The sequence below is a fragment of the Equus przewalskii genome, chromosome 5, assembly GCF_037783145.1.
Source record: "Equus przewalskii isolate Varuska chromosome 5, EquPr2, whole genome shotgun sequence".
NCBI lineage: Eukaryota > Metazoa > Chordata > Mammalia > Perissodactyla > Equidae > Equus > Equus przewalskii.
Window position 1 is genome coordinate 64,438,233 of NC_091835.1, and position 15,404 is coordinate 64,453,636.

General features: G+C 44.1%; 1 protein-coding gene across 7 annotated transcripts in view; it reads left to right on the forward strand.

The window, feature by feature from the left end:
- Positions 1-926: 926 nt before the first annotated feature.
- Positions 927-15,404, forward strand: part of ANO6 (anoctamin 6) — a 187,899-nt gene continuing 173,421 nt past the window's right edge. The window contains exon 1 of one of the 7 annotated variants that reach the window (XM_070621109.1): positions 927-1,911. In XM_070621109.1, the coding sequence (XP_070477210.1) occupies positions 1,839-1,911 (73 nt within the window). In that variant the 5' untranslated portion in view covers positions 927-1,838. The other 6 variants (XM_070621107.1, XM_070621115.1, XM_070621114.1 and 3 more) reach the window with 6 other exon arrangements.

A 15,404-nucleotide genomic window follows, 5' to 3' on the forward strand; every position in this document is an offset into this window, starting at 1 on the left:
TTTTTTCATTTTTATTCTCCCATCTTTTCTTCCTCCCTCCATCTTCAGAGTACTGTATTGTTTTCTCTTTATATTAAAAACAATATTCTTTTTACAAAAAAGTTCTTTAAGTAAGTATAGGGGCCAGCCCCATAGCCCAGTGGTTAAGTTTGCGCACTCACTTCAGCGGCCCAGGGGTTCACAGGTTCGGATCCTGGGCATGGACCTAGCACCATTCATCAAGCCATGCTGAGGCTGTATCCCACATAGCAGAGCCAGAAGGACGTACAACTAGAATAAACAACTATGTACTGGGGGGCTTTGGGGAGAAGAAGAAGAAAAGAAAAGATTGGCAACATATGTTACCTCAGGTGCCAGTCTTTAAAATAAAAAAAGGTAAGTATAGTGTTTCCTGGCTATTTTCCGAAAAGTAATCTCATGTCTTGGAATGCATATTCATGGCTATTTTCGCACTTATGATTGGTCTCAATGTTTTATTTCTTTCATATGAAAACATCAACAATAAGTACCTGGGAGAATAAAATGTACAGATTTAGTGTTACTGTAATAATCCTGGTACTTCAGTGGAAAAAATATAAAAAGTATCAATGAGAAGTGTTAGAGAGACAATATCACAAGGATGTTCAAACACCTTCCAGCCCTTTTGAGAAGCCAAAACTGACCCGAGTTCACCAGCTCCTTCGAAAAAAGTTCTGCAGACACACAATCCCAGGAACCTGCAGTTTAAACTACCCCGTGTTTTCAAAGTAGAAATCCCTTTGTATCTGCCCTACTGCTCCTTTTGGTCTCCAGGAATGCATTCTTTTACTCTCTGGGTTAATTTTGTTTCACTGCTTTGTTTGTTTCCTCTGGTCACTATAGTACTTTTCACGCTGCTTTAAAATAGAGCTTACGCCTAACCAGAGCGGCGGTCTTTGGTTCCTTTCGCTTTGCTGACACAGAGGACTGTTTCCATCGCCCACGTGAGCTGCTTCCCTCAGCGATCATCTTCCTTCCGACCACTCCCTGTGCGTGCTCACGCGGGTGGGGCCAGAGGGCGCTTGTCTCGCCTCCTAAACCTCACTTTATGTGGAAATCCTCCCGCCTTTGTAAACATATTTCTTAAGATCTCTCTGTTTTATCTTTGTCTTCTGCTGCTTATTTTCTACGAGTTTTGCCTCTTTTCTCTGTAATCTCACTGTCTCCCCCCCAGAATACACTTTCCCCCACTCTGGAGTCAGAGGAATTGATACTTTAAGGTCCTCCATTGGCTTCACGTCGCCTTTAACCACCGGTTCAGACGTGCTCGCTTTCAGTCTTCTTCATGGGAGCTGCAGCAGGATTTCCCCCTCCCCAGTAAGAGACGTCCAAGAACGCCAGCCTTGGCGTGTGTCCATACATGACCTTGGAAGAGAATGCTGCGTCGCCTGGGGACAACGTTTGGGGAACCCTGTCCACTCCCACGCTCGCGTGCTCCCGCCTCCCTCTTCTGCGAGTTCACCCGTGTGCAGAACGCGAACGCCAGCGACTCCCTCCGGTCTCCCGACTTCCTTCTGAGCGCCTCATAAAACCCAGGGAAGTTCAATCATTCCGCAGCCAGCCTCGGCTCGCTCACTGGGCATGCTCAGTGGCCAGGTCCGGCTCGAGTGGCGAGTGGTGGCCTTTGGGGCTGGGCTCGGCTAGGCTATCGCATCGGCTCGGCTTCCCGGAGCGCGGGCGGGACACAGCGGCCCGTGAGCCCGAGCGAGAGGCGGCCCGCGGTCCCCGGCCGGGCGCAGGGCCCCGCGAGAGCCGCGTCGTTCCGGAACCCGGGAGCCCCCAACTTCGCGCCAAGTTCAGAGCCGCCTTCGGGGGGAGCCATGCAAATGATGACCTGGGACGTCTTGCTAGAAATGGAGCCGGAGGAGGACGACGACGAGGATGGGGATATCGGTGAGCGAGGGGTCCGAGGCGGGAACAAGTGGGGCGACTGCTTGGGGGCGCTGCACTCTCCGCGGGGGCGCTTTGCGGGGACCGGCGGCGGCTGCGAGCGGCGCGCGGGGACCGGGAGAAGGACGGCGGCGCCGAGCTCCGTCCGCATTGCGGCCCCCGCGCGCTGCCGACCCGACCGCCTCCCGGCTCAGCCCCGGGCGGGCGGCGGGCCCCGGGGAGGCGCAGGGCGCGCATGGGCCTCCAGCTCAGGTTCTGGACGGGCGGGGACGCAGCCCCTGAACAGTCACGGTGGACCGGAGGATGCCTTCGCGCGCAGCAGTCTTGTCTCAGAAGCAACAACTTTTGGGGCATTTCCTCCGTCTGGAACTAGCGCTGGGGATTCCGGGGGCCCGCGAGCCCGTAGGCGGGGAGCGGCCCGGGTTTGCAGCGCAGGGGTGTGGCCCACCTGAATCGCCTTTAAGATGAAAGAGGTTGCCGGGCTCTGGGAGGGAGGGTTGGGGCTGGGTGGGGCGACCCGGGGAACGGATTTGTGGCCGCCGGGCGCGGGCGGGATCCTTTTTTCAGCCGCAGAGCTCGCGGGGGAAGTGCTCGGAAGAGGAAGCCCTGGATAGGGTAGGCTGCGGGGCGTTTCCTCCTCGGCCTGTGGGGCCCCTGGAGCTTGAGGGGAAAGCCTGGGGCGCCCGGTTTCTAGTTAGAGTTAACCATGCGTAGAAGTGGTAGACGGACTGTTGAGAGAGCTGTTAAAGCGCAAAAAAGCAAACAAAAGGGGTGGGAGGAGGAGAGGAAGAGGAATGGAGGAGGAAGAGGAGGAGGGGGGAGAAATATGAGGTCCCTAAAGAGAACTCTGTCGGGAAATGATGACATATTGGGTCCCTCCAGAAGACGGGCAATCGAATTACCATGCTGGTCTGTTCAGACTCAGACTCGGTTTCCTGGACGCCAAATCAGTTTTGAAACAACAGTTCTTCCTCATGTCCTAAAAACCTGTTCTCTAATAACTTTAAAGTAACTTAATTTTAGGAGTTAGCTGTGGTTTTTCTTCCTTTCAGTCTTTAGGCACTGTTCATTTTTAAATTTTCTGTTTTTCCAGTTTTATTGAGATATAGTTGACATAGAACACTATGTAAGTTTAAGGTGTACAACCTGTTGGTTTGATACACTTGTAAATATATTGCAAGATGATTACCACCTTAGCGTTGGCTAACACCTTCATCGCCTCACCTAGTCACCATTTCTTTTTTTGTGGTGAGACTGTTTAAGATGTACTCTCTTAGCAACTTTCAAGCATGTGATACAGTATTATTAACCATAATCGCCGTGCTGTACGTTAAATCCGCAGAACTCTTTTGTCTTATGACTGGAAATTTGTACCTTTTGACTAATATCGCCCCATCCCCCTCCCCCATTCTACCGGTTCTGTGAGTTCAGCTTTTTTAGATTTCACGTCTACGTGGTATCATACGGTATTTGTCTTTCTCTGTCTCATTTATTTCACTTAGCGTCATGCCCTCAAGGTTCATCCATGTTGTCTCAAATGTCAGAATTGCCTTCTTTCTCTGGCTGAATAATATTCTATGGTGTATATATACCGCATTCTCTTGATTCATTCCTCCGTAGATGGACCCTTAAGTAGTTTTCCTATCTTGCCTATAGTAGGCACTGCTCATTTAAATCCAAAGAATGGATAACTTCCTTGTTGACCAGGGACGAATTGAATAGAGGGGATGATACTCCATGGTTTAGCTTTACCCTTCATTCATTTGAGAACAGTTTATTAGTTTTCCTTCCTATGGAGGGAGCAAATAGTGGTAGTCTTTTTTTTATAGGAGAGAAAACCGAAGCTCCCAGGTTCCTCTCCCTAGCTTCTCAGAGAGCTAATTAAGATTCACACCCAGGTTTCCTGTCTTGCTAGACCTGTGGAGATGAGCGCATTTTCCACCTGGTCCCTCCGGCTATCGGCTAATGTATAATACTACTATTTAGCAGGCTTTAGTAGTAAATTATGATTACATATAAATATAAATCATAGGGGCAAACTTAAAAAAGTTGTAATAAAATTAGCACTGTCTGTTTCATGGGAAAATACTCTTGTCTGTTATAGTAAGGTGTCACTGTTTATACTGAGAATTGTAAATAAATGAGGGTTAAAAACTCGAATGGACATTGAAGTAAGCAAGAGGTCTGAGCTTTTTATTTTTCCACTGTGCCAACAATAGATCTCAATTTAGAAAGAAAACTAACTTGGTGTAGTCTGTGTTTACCTGATGAGGCATCAGAAAATTCATTCTAAGTGTGTGGCAATAGGCTCTTATTTTTTATTTAAGAATTTTTTTTGCTGAGTAAGATTAGCCCTGAGCTAACATCTGTTGCCAATCTTCCTCCTTTTTTATTTGAGGAAGATTCTCCCTGAGCTAAAATCTGTGCCAGTCTTCCTCTACTTTTTTTAATACGTGGGTTGCACCACAGGATGGCTGACAAATGGTCTAGGAACCTGGACTGCTGAAGCAGAGTGCGCCCAACTTAACCTCTAGGCCACGGAGCTGGCTCCAATAGGCTCTTAGTTTTAATTACAGATGTAATTTAAGCTGGTTCTATCAACTCAAGCAGTGTTGATATACTTAAGAAAAAGGTAAATATCTCTACCCCTTGTTCTCCCCACCCTGCAAGGGCTACTGATATTAATACTTTAGTGTATACAGGGGCCAATTCAGCGTATTTTATGTCAGGCATATCATTTAACAGGTCTCAGCAACTTTTGGTTGTTATACAAACTTAATGTGGGTTGCAGTGATTTTATATCGAGAGAAAATGTTTACCACATCAGTGGGGAGTTTATGTCATGGTAAAATAATAAGTCTTTTAAAAGATTACCGGAAGTAGGCTGATGGTAAACAGGCTTTTACAAAATAATTTCCAACTGTGGGAGAGGAGACTCTGGTGAAATGATGTTATAATTTTAACCTCTGCTCTAGTTTTGTAATGTAGGGCTGTGTTAAAGCTGTTGACTAACATTTCTCCTCGTACTTGATTATCGCTACTAATAGTTGTATAATCATTTAAAAGCCATGCAGGTACTGACGATTTCTATGAAATCCCTTTTTGAATTTATAATTCAGAGCAGGGAGTTATTTAGACACAAGCTCCTGGGTAAAACATCTGACATTAGCATTAGCTAATTTGCAAGAGACAAAAGGAAAATAAACTTTTTAAACTAGATGTGGTCCCTGGCTACGTCTAGAGATGTTTCGCATTCATATATGGAAGTGTGCCCTCTAGTCTACTGGGATTGAGGGCCTTATTTAGCAGAGCGTTTCTGCTGACTTTTGAAGCACTGTTTAGTGATTAAGTCTCAGGGTTGCCTCCTTTTTTGGGATGCACTGATCTAGAGAATCAAAGATGGCAAATCTCACCATGGGCGTCTTTTCTGCATTTGCCTAATGCATGGTCACCAGAAATTGTGCTCAAAAGCTTACTAATGAAGCAACCTGTAAGCATGAGAGCATTTTTGCAAAAGGCCGCTTACTTTCTAAATCAGCGCCAACAACCGACCACAGGTGTTACATCCAGGCAGGAAATACTTGGCTTGTGGCCTTTTTTGCAGCCGGGTGGGTGGAGATCCCTGGGTTTGGAGGCACTGGGGAGGCAGGTTCTGTGTGCTGAAGAGGAGCGCTGGCTGCTCTGCTTCCATGGGGAACGTTCCCCCCCCCCAATTAATCAGTGAATTGACTTCATCTCTTCCTGTTGATGTAGAAAGTGATAGGAATATTTTTTGCAGCCCAATGTAGAAATTATATTTCGTCTGCTGTTTTGTTTCTTACATTGCTATGGTTCAAACTCTGCTGAGGGAGGAAAAATAGTCTCATAAAAGAAGGAAATTATCAGGAACTAGTCAGACACTAGCCAGCCCTGGTGGTCTAGTGGTTAAGATTCAGGGCTCTCAACTGCGGCGGCCCAGGTTCATTTCCTGGTCAGGGAACCATACCACCTGTCTGTCAGTTGTCATACTCTGGTGGCTGTATGTTGCTGTGATGCTGAGAACTTTGTCACCAGTATTTCAAATACCAGCAGGGTCACCCGTGGTGGACAGGTTTCAGCAGAGCTTCCAGACTAAGACAGACTAGGAAGAAGGACCTGGCCACCCACTTCCGGGGGAAAAATTTGGCCATGGAAACCCTGTGAATAGCAGCGGAGCATTGTCTGACCCAGTGCCAGGAGGTGAGAGGATGGCACGGAAAGACTGGACATGGTTCTCTCCTGCTCTGCACAGGGTAGCTGGCAGTCAGAATCAACTCGTTGGCACTGACAGCAAGTCAGATAGTTCAGGCAAAAAGTTCTTTGTGTAGATGCTTGGTTGCTGTGGATTTCCGGTCTGTCTGTGCTAGAGCTTACTCTGATCCCCACAGCTCAGAGTAGGTCTGAGCTTATGAAAGAGGCAGCATCTATCTATAAGGTCTCAGAGACCGATTGATTCCAGTCAGCAAGAGGAGCCGGGGATGACACTTGGACTGGAGGTGAATGATTGGGTGGAAAGTGGCAGCAGGAGAGGAGAATTTCTGTTGTTCCAACAAGTCCTGCAGCTTTCTCCCCTGCTTTCATTCCCCTTCTGGTAACATCCAGACTCACCTCCTCTCGTTCTCAGTAGCTCCCCCTTCTAAGCCCCTCACCAACTCAGAAACCTATTATGGTCCTCCTAGCTCAAGTGCCCACCAACGAATTCTCACACCCCTTATTTTTCTGTTCTATACAATTAGCATCCACCTTGTATTTTGTCTTGATTGTTCATTAATTTTGCATTAATTATCCCCGCAACTAGAGTGTAAATTTCATGAGGACTGGGACTCTGTCATTTGGATCTTTGAGAGATCATGCAAAACATCCCAGATGTTGTAGACATTCCAGTGCTATATTTAAAAAAAAATTCTCTCTTCCTCACCCTCTAAAACATAAGCTCCCTGAAGGCTGGTGTCTTGTGTGCTTTGTGTTCTAAGCTATGCCCCTGGTGCCTAGAATGGTGCTTAATAGTCCATAGATGCCAGGCAAGTCATTGTTGAAAGAATGAATAAATGAATTACTCTTTTGAAATAATTTGCTTAACAGAGTGGTTAGTGGTGTATGGCCCTAGCAGAATTCTCTTCTATTGCACTTTGAGATACCCTCAGTCAGCTGTTATAAAAATGGTGATTGTGCAGGAGCTGGCCCAGTGGTGTAGTGGTTAAGTTTGCACGCTATGCTTTGGTGGCCTGGGGTTTGCAGGTTTGGATCCCAGGTGCAGACTTAGCACCGCTCATCAAGCCACACTGGTGGCATCCCACATAAAATAGAGGAAGATTGGCACAGATGTTAGCCCAGTGACAATCTTCCTCAAGCAAAAAGAGGACGATTGGCAACAGATGTTAGCTCAGTGACAATCTTCCTCACCAAAAAAAAAAAAAAGTTGATTGTGCGTACTCTGCTAGATTCCAGGGTCCCTGACCTCCAGTACCTCACTATCTAGGAAGTAGGCAGATATGTGAGTAGGTAATTGCAGTAATCTGTGAAATGTTGTAATCAAGATATATACCAGGGTGTGTGGTGGTTTCAAGGAGAAAGCATGTAACCTTGCTTAGGGGAATCCAGGAGGGCTCTACAGTGGCAGCCCTGGAAGGGATGAAAAGATAGGTGAGGGGATGGGGCTAGGACAGTGGAGTGTCCTGAGCATTCCTAAATGTACCATAATTTCTCAAAAAATAAACCTTGATGTTGCTCTTGCCTTATTCGCTATGGGGGGTGTGTGTGTGTGAATATATGTGTATTCATTCTATACTAGGGGTATGGGGTGTGGCAGCTAAAAAAACAAGGCAAATTATCCTCAAAATCTTTCCCTTTGAGCATAGTCAGTCTTGCCCTTTTTCATAAAGCTTTTGTTATTTTCGGTTTCAAATCCATAATCACAGTTTTTCTCCCATTTTATAACTCTCAAGTCAAATAATTGCTTTCCAAAAGGTTCTCCAGTCTCCTCTTAGAATTCCCATTGTTCTTTGGATCTGACACAAACACGGTTCTAAAAGAGATCCACACACACTATTTTCTTTTTTTCTGAAGGGGTTACAGCAGTCACATATTTTGATTGCTGAACGTTTCTTTCTTTTTCCTTCTAGAAGTCGAAATTTAGGCCAAAAGTTCCTGCAGAAGTTTCCGTCAGAAATACTATTTAAATTCTGACTTTCTTGAGGAGAGATTATAATGTATCAAGAATCCCACGAGCTAGCTTTAAGTTGAAGGATGGTCTTGAACTCTCAAAGTGGCATTTATAGCAGGTTAGATTTAAATGATGATATTTTAATAAAAGTTTCCACTCTAGCTAATATTTTAGGTTTTCTTCTGTCATCATACTTATCAGTTTGCATTTTGTATTCTAGCTGATTCACTACTGCTTTATAAAAAGTTTGTGGTCTTGGAGGGAGAGGCAATATCTTATTCACCTTTGTAGCCCCAGCATGTGTATCATAAGGCTTTTCACATGGTAGAGACTCAAGAAACATTTGTTCAGGGACTGTTTTTTAGATTGTAATGGAAGCCTTGAATGCCATAAGATTTATGTTGCTTGATCTGCTTTTAATATAATGGATTTAGGGCTGCGTCTGTGCAAAAAATCACTAGTTGTAGAACTGAAAAGTATCATTTCCAATTACCTTCAACCAAGGAAATGTACTTCTTGACTGATTGGTAACTCACATGTAAGGATAGAGAGTGTGAGAAGTGAACACAATCAAGTGATTGTCTTAAGTCGTTATTGTTGTTGTTATTAATATTATTGCTTTTCCTTTGGTTTTGACTTGCCTTTTAATACTGCAACTCAAATTAATTAGCATCCATCCCAAGAAGCAGTGAGTTTAAAGAATACTAGATGCAAATGTCAACAATAGCATGTTTTGGACGTGTACCAACGAGCAGTTCAAATGCTATTCAGCCAAAACATCAAACAGAACGTTTGCATAGAAGACAAGTTGAGGGGTAATGGGCAATTTTCTCTGCCTGTAGTATCTATTACTACCCTGGCTACATGTCTGAATACTAATCGAAAGAACTTGCTGCAATAAGTTATTCCGCAGCCAAAAATACAAATGAAAGAAAATATATTCTTTTGTGAAGTCCAGATGTTGCTTTTATATTTAATGCTTTCGGTCTAGGACACTGCAACTCGACTATATCCCACGCTATTTTAAAGTACAAATACTTGAAATTGGACAAAAAAGGATATTGGTCTTTAAAATTCTCTTTTCTATAATTTTTATTTTAACTTTGGCAGAACTTTAGTCATAGGCCAAAGTCATGTAAATAGATGTTCTTTCACAAATTGTAATTATGCAAATTATAGGCTTGTTTATAAAGCTTGTTTTATATCAACTAAGATTGTGTTTACATAATTGAATTTTTTTATGATTTCTCCAGACATTCTTTCTGGATGTTTGAAATATAATTTTTGGCTTTGCAGTGACAAAATGTTGGCTAACTTGTGGTATCACAAAGACACAACATTAAGCATGTTTTTCTTTTTCCTGATTTGTGTTAATTTTTTTTTTTGGTAAGAAAGATTCTCCCTGAGCTAACAACTGCTGCCAATCTTCCTCTTTTTGCTTGAGGAAGATTCGCCCTGAGCTAACATCTGTGCCACTCTTCCTCTATTTTGTGAGTCTCTGCCTCAGCATGGCCGCTGACGACTGGTTGTAGGTCTGTGCCTGGGAACCAAACCTGGGCCGCTGAAGCGGAGCACACCAACTTAACCACTAGGCCACAGGGCGGGCCCCTGTGCTAAGTTTTTACGAAAAATTATTCCCCGCTAAATTCTAAACAAAAATGCACCCTCCCTACGTATAAAACTCAATCAGACCCTTAACATTGTTTTGTTATCATTTATATTATGATTTGAAACAGTTGCCTTCATTTGTTGTATCAAGTTCTTCTACTTGTGTCTTCTATTCCTTATTAAACAAGCCCTGAATGCTTAATTTGTATAAAACATAAGATACTCTTTCTGAAAAAAGAAAAACCAACCAACAAAACTCACCATTGTTTCTAAGTGAGACAAATAGTAAAGGAAACCGAATACCTTCACTGATCTTAGATACTACTTAGGAAAAGTAGAAGATTTTAAAGAGAGAACTTCTTGGTTTCTTTGGGGTCAGTTCATCCCTAAAGAGGACAGGGGAAAAAATGTTAAAAGAAGAAGGAGCCGGTGAAGGCTGTGTTGGTGCAGAGTGGTCAAGAGCCAGGAAGAAAGACTTACAGTCAGAAGACCTGAGTTTGTGGTTGGCTTTGTCACCTAGAATCTATCACCTGAGGCAAGTTTCTAGGCTCCTCTGAGCCTGTTTCTTCAGCCCTGTGGGGTAGCTGAGAGAATGCAAGGTGGTATGTACAGTGCTGGGTGGGGCCTTTCACTCACAGTCCACAAGTGGCAGTTGCATCACCATCCTCATGCGTCCTTTTCACCATCCTGATGCGTTCTTTTATTTGAAAGCAGTCATGGGAACTGCTGCTCTTAACCTCAGCCGTCTCTAAGTGCTTTCCCCTCCAACATTGCTGTCAGTCTGCTGTTGCTCTGTGTCACATTATGGGTGCAGGAACTGCCCACTAAATGTCAGGTTAAGGATGATCAAGACAGTGGCTGTGCTGCAGACACATGTATTTAAAGATAAAGGAGTTGCAGAATAGCGTGCGGTTTCTGCACAGAGGTAATTATTGTGTGTGTTTTTCCTATAATCGCACAGATCTTCAGATAGACTGACAATGCTCTCCAAATTCTAGGAAACTTATTTCAGGGGGAATCTCTTACAGGGAATCTTAGCAGAAGGTCCTGGGGGCTGACACTTAGCAGGCTCCCAATAAACGGCTCATAAATGTGGGGATTGGATTTCCATTGGTAGGCCTGTGGCTCATCCCATTCTTCCAATTTCTGTCAGACAGTTCTAACCATAGTATGTGTGCTCCCGTGTGTTACCATACAATTGTGTACACAACAGGTGAGGCAGGAGACATGTAAGTAAGAAATGGATAGCTTTTATTACAAATTGAGCCTTTAGAATATCATGGGAGAATGGGGGAGAGAAAGAGTAATGATGAGATTCTCCATGGTGAGGATTCTCCATGATTCCATTGTTACTGCTGAAATGTGGGAACATGGAGGATCGTCCAGAGAGTTAGGTGTTCAGCGGAGGGAGGGCAGTCAGGCAGCCTGTGAGGGGAGCACTCGCTGACCTGATGTTAACCTATTTGACTTGCGCATTCTTCCCACCACTCGCTTCCTGGTTTTTAACCATTGTGTATGCAGACAGTCAGTTTCGGTCCCTTATTCTCTGAATTGGAGATTATGGTGAGAGAGGATCTTCTCAGCCATCTTGTTAACCTGCACAACCAAACCCCACTCTCAGGGGGCTATGGAGATGCCTTGGGAATTTACATCCACTTGGATGTGGAGGGGAAGAGGAGACCCTAGGCCCTTTGTTCCCCTCTCTGAGGGGATCCCAAACCCTGGATAAGTGTAGGTGTTAGGGATCAGTCAGGTGAAAGTGATCTTTTCTTAAGGTTTGGATTTGCAGGTAAAAACCGGAATTTGATTAGTGGTACTTATACTGGAGATTAAAAGAAAATGATGACTCATCCCTGTGTTGAAAGATGATTTCCACCATCTGTTGTAGATGGTCTCCCCTTGGCCAAGGATGTGGATTGGCATCCTGCTGTCCAGCGGCTGTCTATGGTGAGGAAGACATGGGCCTCTCTGCTGGCCTGTGGTCCTTTTTATTTATCCACGTCCACTCCTTTTCCTGCTCTGCAGCTGCCCATCATCCTTCTCAGAGTCCTTTGTCCTAACTCTGACTCAGTCCTTTCATCAGACACTTAGCCTGGTTCTGCACAGAGAGAGCACTCTACTTAAACCTGAGTTTTAGACAGATCTGAGTTCAAATTCTAGCTCAGACATCCACCAGCTGTGTGATCTTGAGTCATTAATGTACCTCTCCCCTTACGTAAAAGCCGATATTAGAACCTACTTCTGAGGTGATTGTAACAAAAATGGTATAATTAGAAAAACCTTACTTTTCAGGGTTGTGGTGTCTGATACACTAAAAGCTTTCCATGGTCATGAGCTAAAGTTGTTAATATTATAGGTAGCTGTTTTTACCTATGTCTTAACCCAGATTGACCCCTTTCATTTTTTATTAGAGATTTCGCCTTTCTCCCAGGGCTGTACCTTCCGTTTATACAGCTCATTGTCACTTTTTGTTTTTTTTTCATTAAACTGTGAGCATCTTGAGAACTGTCGTGTCAGTGAGCAGCATAGTGCCTGACACATAGTAGGTGATCAGTAAATTCTTTTTGCGTGAATGAGTAAATGAATGAGAGAGATTATTGCAGAGCCTTGTGGCATGATTAGATTGATAGGGTCTTGGATATAGATCAGCTCTTGGGCAGGTTCTTATAACTTTGGAGCCCTAGTTTCTATATCAGAAAAATGTAGTAGCGATAATAATACAGAAGGGGTAGCAATAATTTACAGATTCGTTATAAGGCTTAATATATTAATATATACAAAGTATGAGGGACAGTTCCTGGCCTGTAGTAGACCAGTAAATAATAGTTGCAGTCATTGTAAAACAACTAACGGGGCCGGCCCGGTGGCGCAGTGGTTAAGTGCGTATGTGCCACTTCTCGGCGGCCAGGGGTTCGCCGGTTCGGATCCCAGGTGCGGACATGGCACCGCTTGGCAAAAGCTGTGCTGTGGTAGGCGTCCCACATATAAAGTAGGGGAAGATGGGCACGGATGTTAGCTCAGGGCCAGTCTTCCTCAACAAAAAGAGGAGGATTGGCAGTAGTTAGCTCAGGGCTAATCTTCCTCAAACAAACAAACAACTAAAAATGAAGAAATATAAGTGACTGAGGTAGCCTAAATTGGATTTTCCAGTAGATGCATTTCACAATAGAATTCTATCATTGTTTGAATATATATATATAATTTTAGTAAGAAAGGTAAGAGAATATAGTGTAAAGATTCGTAGTGAGATAATAAGTGACAGTTGCTAGCCTTTACACTGAAGAAAATGTGTAAGAAATAAAAGCATTTTTTTTTTTAAAGATCGGCACCTGAGCTAACATCTGTTACCAATCTATTTTTTTTTTTTCCCTTCTTTTCCCCAAAGCCCCCCAGTGCGTAGTTGTATATTCTAGTTGCAAATCTGGTTCTGCTATGTGGGATGCCACCTCAGCGTGGCCTGATGAGTGGTGCTAGGTCCCCACCCTGGATCTGAATCAGTGAAAACCTGGGCTGCTGAAGCAGTGTGCGTGAACTTAACCACTAGACCGTGGGGCCGGCCCCCAAAGTATTTGTTAATCTAGGAAATTTAAGATTTTAAAGTATCTTGTATGAAGGTCTAGAGAGTAGTGTTCTTGATATTGATCATGTGAACTTTTAATAAAAGTATATTTGTAGTTATCAGTTGAGTGGTCAGTTATTTTAAATGGAAAAACTCTAAAATGTTTAATTTGCCCATGAGGCTAAAATCTCTGTTCCTTGAGTGTTACTGAATGGTTTGAGGTCAAATAAACCTGTTAAAAGAGATGACTGTGGTACAGAGCAAAACGATAAAAGTGAAGATAGGAACACACAAAGAAATCGTTCCCCTGAGCTTTTGGATTGTTTTGAATTTCGTGATATGAAAAATGAAACTAATCTCTATCTAGTTTACAGAACAGATAAGTGAAATGATGTTTTTCATTTTGTATATTAGGAGTTGGGGAACGATGCAGCCGGTATCCAATATTTAGAACTGAAACGCTGCCAGGCCCCCTTCAGCAGCATCAGACCTAAGAAAAGTCAGACATTCCATTCCATTTGGGTAGATGAGAGCAAAATGAAAGAAGGCTGGTTTCATCCCCAAATAAGGTAGAGGTTAAGATTATTTGCTTTCTACTTAAGCCTTTCATAGAAGTGACTTTTCAGTAAAAGCCAAAATTCCATCCTTCAGTTACTGCACTTGGAATTCCTGTTCTTGCTGCCTGTCCACTGGGGTTCGACCTATACTCCATGCAGAAGATTGCCAGACTGTCTCATATTTCCTGCCTCCATTTAAATTTAAATAGCATTTAGAACTCACTGGGTATATGCTTCTATAACGGGCATATCACAGCGTACAAATCACAGAGGAGACGTGAACATTTCCACACAGGCCTTGTCATCCGCTCCAAGGGTAAGCAACCCAGCGAACGACTTTTGAGCAATGGGGTAATCATGGTTTTCCTGAGCATTACGGTTGCCTAAACTGTGGCTAGTGGCTTGTTTTATACTCTGAAGTACTTATTTTGAAGAGTTCAGTCACAGTCTCAACTAACTTATTTGCGGGAAAAAAAAATCCCTTTGAAAGCAGACCGTGGAATTTGCCGGCAATGGCCTTCATGAATTAGTTCTATTGCTGTTTTAAAAAGTCATGTGCATAGAGATTTCGTTTCGCTCAGAGCACTGGATTGATCTTGTCTCACAGACTATTAATTCAGTAAATATTTTCTGAAGACGTCCTATGGGTCATGTGCTATTCAAGGTCTGAGGATACAGCACCAGATAGAAACGAACTTGTCCTCATGTTACTGGCACATAGGTTCTTGTTGTCCCCTAGGATGGAAATCAAGAGAGACAACAAACGGGAGTAGAAAAGTAAAAGTTTATTAGCTTGTGCACAGGAGAGGCACAAGGGAGCAGGTCTGGAAAGGAAAGGGACAGGTGACCGGCTCCTTAGGGAACAGGATTGTGGGGCTTTTATTAGGCAAAGGCTGGGGAGGAGGGCCTTGTCAGGGCATGTAGAGGTGGGGTTGTGCTTGCGCCTGTGCTGGCACATAGCATGCTAGTACGTACGATGCATGTATCAGTAGCATGCTAGCTCTCCACCCCTGCGTGTGATTTTTACTATGCTGATGGGGCTAGGGCCACCTTCAGTGGACTCCTGGGTGCTAGGGCGCATGCGTACGCCCAGGAATGTCCAGAGGCTGTGGCATGTGGATCTTGGTGGTCTCTGTCTGATTCTCCTAGCTTGCCCGTTGCTTAGGGACCTTATCTTGTTAGGCCAGGGGCCTTGCAGATGGCCCTGTCTTGTTAAACTGGTTCCTGTCTCACTCAGTGGAGCTTACATTCTAATAAGCGATAAAATAGAAACCAAAAACGCGTGCAGAAATACATTCATTTATCTAATGTCTGTTCAGCACCTTCTGTGCTGGGCATTGTGCTCAGCACTAGAAATTCCTCAGTACCCAAGGCAGAGATAGCTCTGCCCTCAACAAGTAGGCAGACTGGCAGGGAAGACAAACCTGCCAACAAATTACCAGCAATTTATATTTAAAGATTGTGAGAAAAGAGACTGAGCCAGGATAGCACAGCTGAGAACAGAACTTGAGTGTATCCACAGCCAGTTCAAGGGAACGGCCCTCACTGGGGGATGGCTGACAAGTGCAGCTCTTATTTTCATAATTCTGAA